The sequence below is a fragment of the Carettochelys insculpta genome, chromosome 25 (genome assembly GCF_033958435.1).
Source record: "Carettochelys insculpta isolate YL-2023 chromosome 25, ASM3395843v1, whole genome shotgun sequence".
Classification (NCBI taxonomy): domain Eukaryota; kingdom Metazoa; phylum Chordata; order Testudines; family Carettochelyidae; genus Carettochelys; species Carettochelys insculpta.
This window is the reverse complement of record NC_134161.1, coordinates 6722896-6737553: the sequence shown is the minus strand read 5'-3', so window position 1 is coordinate 6737553 and position 14658 is coordinate 6722896. Positions and strand designations below refer to the sequence as shown.

General features: G+C 40.0%; 1 protein-coding gene across 4 annotated transcripts in view; it reads right to left on the bottom strand.

Moving 5' to 3' along the window:
• Positions 1 to 14658, bottom strand: part of CBL (Cbl proto-oncogene) — a 60444-nt gene that overhangs the window by 34465 nt on the left and 11321 nt on the right. For 3 of the 4 annotated variants that reach the window (XR_012642512.1, XM_074976826.1, XM_074976824.1), the window contains exon 2: positions 12519 to 12766. Coding sequence is in view for 3 of the 4 variants with exons in the window: in XM_074976826.1 (XP_074832927.1) it covers positions 12519 to 12766 (248 nt within the window). In the remaining variant the exon portion in view is untranslated. Of the gene's footprint in view, positions 1 to 7337; positions 7394 to 12518; positions 12767 to 14658 lie in introns of those variants that run through there. The other variant, XM_074976825.1, reaches the window with a different exon arrangement.

Here is a 14658-nt window from a genome sequence, read left to right as displayed (position 1 = left end):
CACAACAAACACTACCTGGCATTTATACAAAGAAGTCTCAACAAGTAATATGGGTATGGAGCAGCACATACCCAAATTTAGAACTGCTACATCCAAAAAGAACTCTCTCTTTTTGAGTGCTATAATCACTTCCTATATGTGATATTAACGCACGTTCGCTTGTGCTTAATATCACACAGAGCAATTTTAAGCAGTCATACTTGGCAGATCAGCTAGCTGCTCTGATCTGCCACACCTTGAGTGAAAGCTGTTTTTAAACAGAAAAATTTAGAAATTGGATTTTCCTATGAGAAGAATAGAGTACAGTATTGAAGGTTTATAGAAGTAAACTTTGCTTAATGTTTAATAAATATTTTGCAATTACAGAAACTTTTACCAGAAGACAATCCCACCGTTTCAAAAAAAAAAAAAAAACTAAACCAACCAAACAAACCAACAAAAAAAACCTTAGTTTGTCTCAGTGGGGCTTTACAAAGTCATCCTCTTATAGATGGGGAAAACTGAGGTTAGCAGAGGTTAAATGTCGTGACACAAGTCAACAAGGAGAAAAAACAGAATTCACATCTCTTTAACTTTCAGTCTTCTGTTAACACTTGCGGGTTCCCTAATATGTTTAGACAAGATAGCTTAGAAGCATTTTTTTCAGGAGTTCAGCTACATGGCAATTTGATATTTTGAAGGCTTAAAGAACTGATTTTTTGAAATGACATTTTTTTTTTAACCTCTACCATGCAAGAGAGTATGAAATGCACTTTACAGATGCACCCAAAAAGGGAGGAGGCTATCACACAGCACATACCCTGTCATAATTTACTGCTTATATGCCAGATAGTAACAGTCAGACTCAGAGAAATGGCTGCACAGAATTCCAGGAAGAATAGTGGTATGCCATCGCCTACTACTAGGTCAGCCAACATCTCTGCTCTTCATGTTAATATAACTGACCTTTACGCACAAATGCTGAGTAGGAATGCTTAAAGAGATCCTGACATGACATTTATAACTCAGTGGCAGCTTCAGAGTCCTCTGCACGCAGTAATCAGCTTTAAAAATAGATACAACGGAAGCACTTTCAACAAAGCTCCAGTACAGGAAGTGAATGACATTCCATGTAACTACGACTGACTCAAACAGCAGAAGTCACCTCCAGAGCAGTGTTGAACCAGTGATCTTTAAAAATCAGAAGTTCTTCTTCAGGGTGCTGTAGTAGTACCACTACCCACCAAGTAGCCACGTTAGAACCAGCAAATTATACACCCATATTAAACCGTTTTGAAGGACTCAGATAGTATTGCATTGATTTTGTGGACTGATTCATCAGGGCACCAATGTGAAAAAACAATCTGGTGTATATATTAGATGTAGCACACCAGCTATCAAGAAAAGATAAAACTCCAAACACCCCTCCACTTTCTTTCTATAAGCTTCTACAAAAGATACAGTTAAATTGGGGTAAGTATCAGAGAGGTAGCCGAGTTAGTCTATGTCTTCAAAAACAACAAGAAATCCTGTGGCACGTTATTGACTAACAGATATTTGGCAGCATAAGATTTCATGGGCAAAGACCCACTTTGTCAGGTTTATTTCAATTGGGAGAGTCATCATTTCTTTCTTTGGACAATTACAGAAAGCAGTAACAACTGGCTCTGCATTTATTTCTCCTGCTCACATGCTTGTTTTTTGGACTGGACAAGAGAGGAAAGAGCATTTAACAAGCTCAACACTCAATATTTTCATGCACTTTTTATACAACTCCTTCATACAACAATTGCCACAGCTGTAAAGAATCTTGGCTGAACTGCAGATCTATGGCTAAAAAGTGACGGCTTACTAGTTCAAAGTTTTGTCTTCATGGGAAGCATTCAAAATCTTAACACCTAGAATGTGTGTGCTTTAGTGCGGTTGGAAACAAAAGCATTCAAAAATACAAGCTACAGATAGCCTCACTGAGCATTTAATTTTAGCTTCCTAAGTTGTGTTTCAAAAGACAACAAAATCCTAAAATAGGCTAATGCCTTTAATTTTATGTACGGTCTATACACTTTCTATCGAAACACATTAAATACGTTTATCCCTATACATGCACACACCCTTTAAATTCACAATTTCCTAAAGCAATCCAACAATCAATGTACACAACAGCACTGAACTGCAACTATTTACTGGGGTTCAGGACAACAACTTGTTGAACATATCAGACACAAAATACTGTACAACAGTGGAAGTGGGGACATTTTCGCTTACATATTATGTCTATGCCTATGGACATGAAGTATGTTCTGCCTACACAGGACAGAAACTTAACGATTCCTGAAGAACCCAGTATTGTAACCACAACATTTGTGGTGACTCTGTCTGGAATAAGTTCAGATCCTGGCATTCTGATGTATAGATTGCTTTTGACAAGCAAGCCACTTTGCTCCTTCCATGCTGAAGAAGAGGAAAAAACCCATCACCAGATCATTTCTGCTGGGATTTGGATACTTCATATGTCTAATTTTACAAGTGATGAAGAGTTTAAAAAGTGGTTAAAAAGGCTGTGTTTACAAGGGCAACTAAATGACAAAACTTTTGTCATTCAGAAGTGTCCAAAATGACACCCCCACAAAAGACAAAAGTTTTGCAAACATCAAATGCTGGAATGAGCAGCACTTTGTTGGCAGGAGTGCTCTCCTGCCACACCAACAAAGTCATGTTGCTAAAAGCAATGGAGTGTAGACAAAGCCCAAACTAGAGAGTTCGAGACTCCCTCAGAGTATTGGAAAGGACAATAGCATCTCTAGTTAACAGATGTACTCCTTTATGCTGATCTCAGAAGAACAGCAGCAAGACTTGAGATCTGACAGGTCTCTCTTAAGAGCAGTACTCCTTGATATACCTGTCTTATGCCACATACACTCTCAAGTAAAGTTGGAATCATTCCACAACGGACTGTTAGTGACCATTTGTTACAATGCAATAGGTAATTGCTGCTAAAAATCAATTCTGGATCATCCCCATGCCCCCACCCAAACCTCTGAATTTTCAATTCAGATTAGGTTCTTCCATTCCTACTTAAGCTTCTCCATCTTGTCTGCCCTCCATTGACCATGAAGATAGGCAGAACCTCCTTGTTCATGCATGATATCATTAAATTGCCTAGAGGATGCAAACCTGTCATTCTTTTGTAGAAAAGTTTCCTTCCCCAACACGGGTCTTAAAACCTCCATTCACTCCTTTTTTTGCTTCAAGGATAACAATTGCCAAAGAATTTTGATACTTTTTCATGCCTTTGAATGAAGAGCGTGGAAGACCCAAAAACAAAGAAACCTACCAGCTGGGCTATCTACAGTCTACCCGCTGCACTAGACTGGGAATTAATAAACCATTTTTGATCATCATACTGTTCCAAAGCTCTTCTAACACCATTGCCATACTTCTAGTCAGACTTTTTAGAGACAATCAGCAGTCATTGAATCATACGCTCAGATCAGTGGTGCATTAACTGAAAACATAAACTACTCCTCCTTTCACAAAGATGACAGGGTGGAGAACAGGTTCTTGAATTAACTCTGGTGCTCACTAAGCACAGTTTCAAAATACTGGAAAGGAATTCTTCTAGTTTAGCTTACCACCTTTCAGGAAACTCAGCCAATTCTCCAGCAGCATACTAGTATGCTGAAGTAAACCTCCAAAGGTAGAATGTTCTCGTTTAAACACAGATGTAGGCTCCACAAGTGTTGTAGCTCTGCGGGGTTTTTTTTTTTTTGGTTAAAGTTTTATCTGCATCAGAAGGAAGTAACAGAAGGAGGTCTCTGTCTCACCATATTCACAAAGGTTTTGTGGGGTACTTTTTGACATTTCTTGCCCCTTCCTTGGAGTTTTATGGAGACAAGCCTATTGGTCCATACAGAAGCTCTCTTTTTGGCCTTTTCGTGGGTCAGAACCTAAGAATGACTAGTTTATTAAAAAAAAAAGAAACTTAGTTTTTTGCTTTATATTGGTAGCATCTGTTTCCTTTCCCTTACAGGAACAAAAGTACTTTCCTTTTAAACACAATAAATATCTACCCCCTTTTTCCTGAATGGTTTGGTAAATCCTACTGAGACAGTATCATGCAAGTCTTGCTGCCAGACAGCATGACAATTCAACAGGTTCCAAGTTCTCAAGTCAGCAACTTGATGTTAAATTCAGAAAATGTTAGCATTCTCACCACAGTCTACCAATATACAGTATCACACAGAAAAGCATTTTTAAGATCACATACCTTGACTATATAGCCTACCTCGGCACATAGCAAAAAAGTTTAACACCTCAGCTACAATCTCTCTCAACTTCTCACACTTGCCTTCCATCACACAACCTCATTCTAAACTTCTAACCCAGTCCTTCAACCACACAGCTTAAATATATCTCTATCCTCAACCACTTGGAGGATATGGTCAGGCCTATATGTAAATCTTACATCAACTCCTGAGAGATGTAGTTAAACTGACTTAATCCCTGATGCAGGTTGGGTTCAAGTTGTTAAGAGCCCATTTGTATCACACTCGACCTCTCTTTACTCTCTGGCATGCCATATGTTCAGATCCCAAGTGCACAACACACTAGGTCTACATCTACACAAGAGGGTCTTTCCGGCAAAACTGGGCTTTATTCAAAAAGCCCATGGAGCATCTACATGCAAAATGTGCTTTGTCAACGGTCTGTCAACAAAACTCAGCACATCCACCCGCAGCATTATACCTCTCCTCATTGAGCTATAACATCTCTCTCAACTGTTTTCTGAACAGAACACTATCATGTGGATGCTCCAGGGCCCTTTTGTCAAAAGGCAGGGCTTCCAGTTCACCATGCAGTCTGGTTTACAGAGCTTCCAGTCAGCCATTCTGTTGAGAGAGAGCCAGGCAGTCTGGCTGTTGACAGGGCATTTTTCTTTCCATCTATGTAGATGCAATCCGTGGACATGCGTTTTGCAGGGAAATCCCTTCCGACAGTCACTCCTGTCGAAACATGCTTCTTGTGTAGACCTTGCCAGGGTGTTTTTTTAACATCCGTCAAGAGATTCAACAAAAACAAAAAAGAAGGGCTGAGATCCAATCATTGACATGGGAAAACACACTGCAGGATGATAACTGATACGCCACTTTTCCTTCTATCCTTACAACCAAAATTCTTATTAGAATTCCTCCTCCATCTTCACTATACTGAAAAAAAACACACTTTCTTTTTGGCCTCCTTGTCACCAGCCCCCAACTCCACACAAAACGCAACTGCTAAGACTATCTCCCTCACTTGATGCTGAGCTATGCTCCATTCTGAACTGCAATACTGGCTTCTCAACCTCTACAACGTTAACAAAACAAACTAGCAGTCAGGTAGCACTTTAAAGACTAACAAAATAATTTATTAAGGTGATGAGCTTCATGGAACAGACCCATTCCCATAGATCTATATCATTTCCAGTCCAGACTCAGTTATTTAGCACAGAGGTCCAAAAAAAAAAAATCCAAATAAATTTTTGGACTCTGTGCTATATAACTGAGTCTGGACTGGAAATGCTACAGATCTGTAGAAGTGGGTCTGTCCCACGAAAGCTCATCACCTAATAAATTATTTTGTTAAGTCTTTTAAGTGCTACATGAGTGCTGGTTTGTTTTGTTAGGATACAGACTAACACGGCTACTTCTCTGTTACTATTCCATAATGTTCAGTTTAAGCTCCTGGTAACCAGCTTTCAGGGTACATCCCTTTCTTACCTGTAGAAACGTCTCTTCACAATGCCCTTATCTCCTCTGCTCCAATTATACCAAACAGTGATACCGCATTGAGTTGCTTCTCATACAAGCACCTTATTTTATTTCCACTGCCCTTCTATGCATTGAATAAAGTTCCTGAACTCAGCACCAAAACTTTTTAGCACTCAAATCCCTTTTGAGAACCCACTTCTACACAAAGCAGAAGACTAGTAGACTGATAACATCAAGACTCTGGGGGCACCTATAATTTGTAGAAATCTACTAAACTATGGTCAATCACCCTATGGTCATTTTATCACCTACTATTCCATGTCCATTTTTTAGATTAAGTTCTGCCTTTTGTTTATGAGTGCTACTGAAAACAAATAACATGATGCACTAGAATTGAAGTGTCTCCTGAAATGTGTCTGACTGCATTAGACTCCATCGTCCCCTTATCTATGACCAGGAGATACCGTATATGCAGACAAAACAGGAACTAATTTTTTTCTAAAAAATTATCCGCTCCCATCCTCCAGGGCATTTTTTGTTGGTTACAACACATGGAACAAATATTAACCACAAGACTCTCGCAATCCATCCTTATTTTCCCCTGGGCATGGTATGACCAAACAAGTCCAGAATAAGTAAACCTTCAAAGAGACTCATTGTTTCCAAAATCAGGGGCCAGCAGATATTACAATGATGTTTTACTGAACTCACAAATGCATAATCTGTATTTAAGAAGCCTGATTCCTGACTAGCAAGTTCAAACTTAACCCACACAGGCCTCACTTCCCACAGCTGGTTGTCTACATGTGTGAGAACATGACATCCCCGTAAGATTAAAAGTATAATTAGGGATTCCTTGTTTCTAAATCGAGGCACAAACTATCGTTCACTGCTTTCACGATCAGCGCCAATTCAAAACTACCCATGGCTTTGTATATACCACAGTTAAATAATGCTTGCTAAATTTAAAAAGCAGACATGATTTTGCAGTAATCTTTAAGCAGACATGTAAGCGGAAGCAAAATTTAGATGACTTCTTTAAAAGACGTCATCGTGAACTAGCTGGATTTAAAAAACCCCACCAAATATATGAATACTGTACAACAGCTCATGGAAGCCAACAGTAGTTTCCATTGAAGCACTTTATACCTAACCACATTGATGCAAGCTAGCAAACGGCCGTTACAGTCCTGAGAAAAGAAAGGAAGTACAACAAATATTGAGTGTTCACAGCATTGGAAGTTAACTCAACCTCATCTTGATTTTAGCCAAAATAGGAAGATATTTTCTGCCTTGCAATTGCTACCATATAGGGTAGAAAGGTTAAATTCCATTTGATTTATTTCCTGATCACATTTAATGGAGCCCACACTGTCACTTGCCAACCCTAAACAAAGTGTTTCTACAAGTCTTTTATAACTTCCTGAGTACAACAGAGGAACAGGTGCATCAAAGAAAAAAAGATTAGATATTATTACGCATCGAGGGTTCATGCTCTGATCTTTGCAAGTTAATTTTCTAAATCCTTAAGATGTACATTTAATCTTATTTCCTGATGCTACTTTTTAAACTGAGCCTAGGTTTCATTTTTTTGCAGTAAACACTTACCAATTGGCAGCCATATTTTGCTTCTCCACAACTCTGTTGTAAGCATGAAATATTGTAGCATGAAATGCAAAATAACTCTGTGCTCTGTAAGGTGTCAGCAAAAGGTCTAACGAACAAAAAAGAAATCATCAATCTGGCCATGCATTACAGTCCACAGCGCACACTAAGTTATAATGTAGTAAACATCTGTAACCACTGCAACTCTGTTGAATGGCATTTGACCAAGCAAACAGGCTGTCCATTTCTGCCTCAGTCTAGCGACTGGAAGAATACATTATGGATCATTTTTAGGGACTTGGAAGGAACCCTGTTCCTTGGTTTGGAGATGGAAAAAATGGTGTGAATTCAAAAAGATTTTTTTAAAACCCAGCTCTTATCAAAAAGCGCGACAGGTTGTCACTTGTCAATTGGTGATGCCTTTATTGGTAAGAGAGACTGGCACTGTTTACGCACTAGTTATGCAAATACCCAAATACTTCTTTGATTTTAAACCATGAGAAATTTGAGAGACGGCAACAAAGTGATTGCCAAGTTCAGAGGATGGGAAAAAATAGACAAATGTTTAAATTGAGCACTACAGGAAACATGGGTAAAGGGGAATATAGAAAGCAATAACATTTGATAAGCTTAATGATAACAAAACTTAGACAGGAAAACACAATGTTTGTTTGCCCTGCCCATTTATAATGTTTGAAAACAAAAATTAAATAAGCAACATCTTTCCTTACTAAGAGATGTACATAATTCTACCTCCTAAGTAAAGTTTAAGTGAATGCCAGGCTCTCTGTTCTGAGCTCTTGACTTGGTCTAAATCAGCTGATAAACTTCGAGAACAATTTGGGGAGTTTATTTTAAAGCACAACCAATTTACCTTAAAACTCCCATGATTTTGTGGTCCACTTCCAAAATTTACAGGAACCAATTCATAGGTGTCACCTGCCAGCAAGCTAAAAACACAGTTATCGGCCTGACTGGAGCATACTGAAGGTTCCAAAGGCCCATCTGAAAGCAATCCCATCTGAACCAGCAAATTCATGATCCGTACACGTGGGATATCCTGAATTGGTGCATGAATAATTCATACAATATAGATTACCCTAACCATCAATGCTTTTTCATCCATTGAAGAAATACGGGAAGAGTGAAAAAGTCACTACGCTCATGATTGCCCACTGGCTAAAACACACCTGAAGCACGGTTTGAGGAAAAACTGCTTAATCCACACCAGGGTGACTTCTTTACTGATGGATGGAGATCAGGGAAGGAGAAGGTAAAAGTAGCTGAGCTGTCATTTGGTTATACCTACATATTTACCAGATCTGACAGGTCAAAAATCTAGTGCCTGACTGGCAATCCTTCAGAAGCATGAATCTAGAGCCATGGCATCCATATGTGGCTATCTGGCCAGCTGACTGCGGCTAGTTGGCTTGAACAATAAATATATTTTCAGTATAATATGGCTAGCTCACTATCACGGCAGCCACTGGTAATATAGTTATTGTTCAAGCTAGCGAGCTGCACTCAACTCTAGTGGCTACTGCTTCAGAACTGGTTGGACGCCACAGGTGAAGACAATGAAGCAAATTTAGGAACCAAAATCTCACTGGCCAATTAGTCACACTCAACTATAGTGACTACTACTTCAGAACAAGTTAGGCCCCACAGCTCTACAGGGAGTGTTCATCAGATCCCATTTTGCAGAGGATTAAACTGCCTGCAAAAAGCACTAGCTTTACAGCTCATCTGTACAATTTGGACTATCTCTATATCTTGTCGATTAATGTGCTTTGCATTTGAGCAGAAAGAGGTTTTTTTTTCCCTAACTATATAGATTTTTTTCTTTTTTTGCTGCTCTCATGTCACTACTATGGAACAATGTGAGGAACACAAGTCAGAAAATCAATTCTTATTGCTAAAATTTTGAACTTAAACAATTCTTGTTGCCTGTCAGGTGGTAGCTGCTCAGACTGAGGTTTCAGAGTGCTGAAATAATCAGCCAATTAGTACACTCCAGTGTATGGTTCAATACTACACTGCTTCTAAAGAAGGGGGTGGGGGGAGGAGAGGAAGGTCAAGAATTGTGAAGCCAAGTATGCAAATGAGCCCGTCTAGTGACTCAGAAAGTTCCCATCCCGGTTCAAACCGCGTGTTAATGTGCCAAATTTGAATACAAAAGACAGCTCAGGTGTCTCCCTTTGAATAGTGGTGCGAAAATCAAATTAGTTTCCAATCAAAAAGTTCTGAACAAAAAGTTTAGAATTAACTTAATAGTCAAGTGTTTCTGCAGTTCACTACGCTGCAGAGTGGCAGTGTCTTAAGTGAATCAGAGAGGTAGCCGTGTTAGTCCATAGCTTTGAGAATAACAAGAAGTCTTGTGGCACTTTAGACTAACAGATATTTTGGAGGATAAGCTTTCGTTACATTAGGTCCCCAGGTCGCCAATGTCCCCAAAAGGTTTCCAGCAAGACAGAGTTCCAGCCATTGATCCAGACGCCAATTTTAATTAAAACACAGTTTACCTAGTTAATCCGTGGTGATAAAAACTTCTTACATTGTGTATGTTTTGATTTGAACCAAGCTGAAATGACTGTACCTTTACACTGAACATTCTCACTCCCAAAATATGTCAAGCTAAAAAGCTGTTATCCAGTTGGCATGTGTGCTCAAGCACCCTCTCCATTATATCCACTTTGTTTTAATAACTTTTCTTGCATAATCAAGTATTTCCAGTAAAGAAGTCTTCCCTACTCTATCAGCATTTTTCAACTCTGACTCTTCATAGATATTAATTAGAATCTACAGAAGTAGTGATTTTCCCTTAAAGGATAATCCAGTAGTTTAATTTGGCTTCACTTTGTAACCTGGCCCCAAACCTTGAAATCCTTAAACTTAAATTACAGTTTTTGTATAAAGGGCCATGAATTTACAACTCTGAAGCAATCTCTGAAGCATAGCACAGTCCTCACTAACCAAACTCACCAATTTCTCAGAAAGCAAAAAACTAAACTGCAGCTTTTAGTTGCATTTTCACCTCTCACACTCAAGAAATTACTGGAAACTTCAAATAATTATGAAGAAATTTGTCATGGGGCACGAACTACAAGTAAGATAACGGAGTAACACTGAACAAACCCTGAGTGGTCAGAAAAAGGGGGAAAATCAAAAGAGCAACAAAGCTATTTCACACGAACATATTACAATAAAGAATCAAGAAACATTGATGCAAAGTGGCGCCATCAGTTCCCATTTTGGTTTCAAAATATTAGAATCAAATAGCTGTGCAGATTTCATTGACTTCAGCCATTCAACTGCAACTAAATGCAACAGATTTAGGTAGTTCCACATTCTTCTTCTTACTTCAAGTTTGTACATTAAAAAACAGGACCTATTCCACTGCCTCAAGTGCCCTTTGAAAACAGCTCAGTATAAATATACACTTTCGCAACTCTCTCCAGCAATGGCTAAATAAATATTAAACCTCCCCACTCACCATCCTCTTGTCACTCCAGAAAAGCCTGAGACAACAAATAACCTATAGGTCATGCTCCAATACCCTTCAGATTCCGGCTATTTTGGTCCAAGCAGGGAGCAAATGCCAAAGTAAAGATGCCCACGAAGAGGAGCTCCTGCTGGCTCCCCTATCTCCCATGTCTTATGTCTCCACTGATCTCATCAGTGAAAGCTGGGCACAAGGGAGGAGGAGGAGGTCTCTTACTTAGGCAGGCCTCCATCTATTCTCAGTTTACAATTCAAAACCAACTACATAAAATCCATCCAGAAACCAAGAGGCAGCCGACACAGAGCACCATTGTTGAAATACTTCAATTTAGACAACTTCATTGGTGAAGCTGGGGCAGAATTTGACAGACCACTAATTAACTTTCGTAACAAAGGCGTGGATGACAGGTGTAATGCATGAATCCAAAGCAGTCAAATTCATTGTCATACGTAGACCAGAAAAAGCCACTTCTGCTGTTAGCGATACTCGGCCATGTCACAGTAGCTAAAAACGTAAACAGCCCTCTGGAATGCAAACAGATATATGCTCACTTGAAAAGGAGCAAATTTCCTCAGCACCCTTTTGGTTGCTTCCCAAACCAAGCAGCCACTACTATCTGTTTTATCAGGCAGAATCTACCTGCCATCCTTTTCTCAAGTCTCAACAAGTCAACCACATAAAGCAGAAAACTGAACCACGAAAGCACGGTCAAATGAGATGTAAAGTATCAGCGTGCCAAAAACAACGTGTTTCCTTAATAAACACTGCCAAACCACGTATGCGGGTTAAACGAGAACGGTGACAAGATAGGACCATGCAGAACCTGGGACAGCACTCTCAGGGAGATGAATTCCCCACTGCTACCCGTTTGAAAACCTTCAACGAAAAACCAATGAGGCACTCATGAGTAAGCCTGCCTATCTTTGCTTTGTTGACATGAGTCTACAAAATCTTCCTCTCAATTGTATCAAAAAGCTAGTAAACAGGACATGTCCTGTGAATTCAGACTTGTGTCCTTCAAGATTCAAGGTTTAAAAAAAAAGGGTTTTTAAAACTAAGCATCTCAGATCATGACAAGAGTCAGGGTACCAGACAACTACTGCTGTCCATCTCTAAACAGAGATGACATGGAGAACAAATCTGGGAGGGGGTGGGGGAAAACTCTGGGGAACACCTTCATTATAGCCAACGATAAAGTATTATAAAATGCTAAGCCTGATAAGTGTGACTTGCCAAAAGAACACTCCTCTCCCTTGGAGACCTCTGAATATATTGAGGTTCCTTTAAATTCAAAATAGATTTTTACATGCAACTGAGAGGTTCATCCGAGCTTTAAATTCTAGAACGGTATCCAAGAACCATACTGGGCATCTTTACTTTCAAATGGACCTGTAGGTACATCTCATAAGTAAATCTGTAAACCCATTCAGAGCATCATGATGCTCTTTATACCGGTGTGACTCACGTCAAAGCTAAAGAACAGCCACGAAGGCAGAGCTGGAATACGAGTCTCTTCTGTCTTGTCATTGCCTTCATTCCAACATAGAATAATACTTCACATCAAACTTTACCCCCTCCAGCTACCCACCGATTTCTTCCTTCTCACACACCAAGCTGCTCAACGCAAGGTCTCAACCACTCAACTAGACCAGCGATAAAGGTATCTACAGTAATTTCATTACCTAGGCTGCGAGTTTTCCTCGTACATCCTCTCCTTCCCTTCCTTAAAGAGGCTGATAGTCTGTTTGGTCTTCTTCATCAGATTCTCCATGAAGACCCTGAAGTACTCATTTTCTCCTAGGGTCTCCATCTTCCCCTCATAGCGTGACAGGATGGTTCGTAGATGCTGATACGTATCAGGCAGCAAATCTAGAATATAGGGTGGGCTGTTCTTTAGTGCCAATTTTGGGTTCTGACATAAACGTACCACCTGCAATAAACGAATAATGGGAAAAGTCACCATTTTGAGCTTTTAGGATTATTTAAAAATTACAAGCAAATACTGTTTAATTAGATGATCAGTGACATTGCTTGAAATGCAAAAGAAGATATGCTGAAATATACATAATTTCACACTGTAATGCATCTGCCCAAACATATTAGTCCATGAACCGATTGCTATCCATTATAAAAATCACAATCTACCAGCGTGTTTTCATGAGCAGTGACATCTAGGTTCCAGAAGGTTAAATCTCACACAAAATTAATCTTAAAATATTTGATGCAGTAATATTTTCAGTGGGCAGTTCTTGGTGACAAAGCTGCTGTCTCGCCAAATACTTTTGCCAAAAAGATACAATCCAGACTAAGGCCTTGTCATCATGAGGAAATGTACTGGTATAATGATGCCACCATAGCTATCCTGGTATAACTTCCTCTGTGGGCACTCTTGCTCTAGAATAAGTGTGTCCCTTTCCACCACAGTTTGTACGTGACAAATTTATGAATTCCATTACATTTCTCTGTGGATATAAGTCCTGTAATGGAGACTACAGTACTACCGGTACCCACATGAATGAAAAACGAGACTTGGAATGTACAGATTGACAAAGAATGAGAAGCATAAAAGCAACTATACAGCTCTCAACAGTGAATACAAAGAAGGGTTCTCATTTAAAATACTCCCTTCACTTTCATGGTAAACAGCTTACTGGTGGGAACACAGTTTTGGGTCCCCAGATACGCATCTCTACTGACTTCACTAAGCTCTACAGTTATTATAAATTCTGTTTTTAACTGGTATTCAATCAACCAGTACTCTGAAATAACTGGCCCTGCCAGCAGGCACTATCCCAGCACAAGTTTTCTTCTCCCAGACAGCTGTGCTGTTCGTAGGTGGCAAAGGGATCGCATCCCACCCTGAGTGAGAGGGCGACAGGACAGGATGCCATAGCATGGGGAGATGGCCAGCCCCCACCACACCCACCCCCCCGTGGCAGCACAGGCCAGGGTCTGAGCCACTTGGGGCTACTGAATCCTTCCAAGAGGGCAGCGGGACACGTGGCCAGAGCATGGGGAGCCAGCCTCCACACATTGCAGCAGGGTCAGGGCCTGAGCTGCTGTTGCCCAGTGGGGAGTGCGGCACAGGCTGTGCTGGCAGAGCTCCAGGGACCAGACAGCCGAGAGCTCCAAAGAAAGAAGTGCTTCTGCAGTGTGGCACCATTGTCCGAGAACTGGTGGCCAAGGGATCCCTCTCTATTACCCGTAATATTTTCATATCTGGCAACCTCCCAGTTCTGGGACTGCTGGATAAGGAAGAGTTTACTGTCGCTCTCTCCCTTGTGTGCATCAGTTCACAAAAGCACTTACTGCTCTAGTTTTACTCACCAGTGAATAAATCAAAGTTAGACAGATGCTGGTAACCTACTTTCTAGCCAATTACCTGGTATGTCTTGGAGATTAATTTTCTCTTACTACCTTAATACATTTGCTTTCTAATGGAAATGTTTCTTAATTTGCATTACAGCAGTGAGACTACCAACATATTCCAAGCTAATAAGAATTTGAATAAGTTATTCCACAAAATCAACGAGAAGTCATGCGGTACCTTACAGAGTAAGATTTATTAGTACATAAGCTTTCGTGGGCAAAGACCTACTTCGTCCGAGGCATTATTCCACAAGTATGCTGTGCAAAACACATTAATACGATTATCAGTAAGGACATTTTTTACCATTTCATACACATCTATGTTTGCTTCAACATGATCAGTTAGGCACCATACCAGAAAAGTCTCACTCAACCTACAAAGAGAATGTGGATGCCATAATCGTGTATGACCACAAAGCTCTCTCAATGTTAGTGGCCTTCAAGACAGAGCTC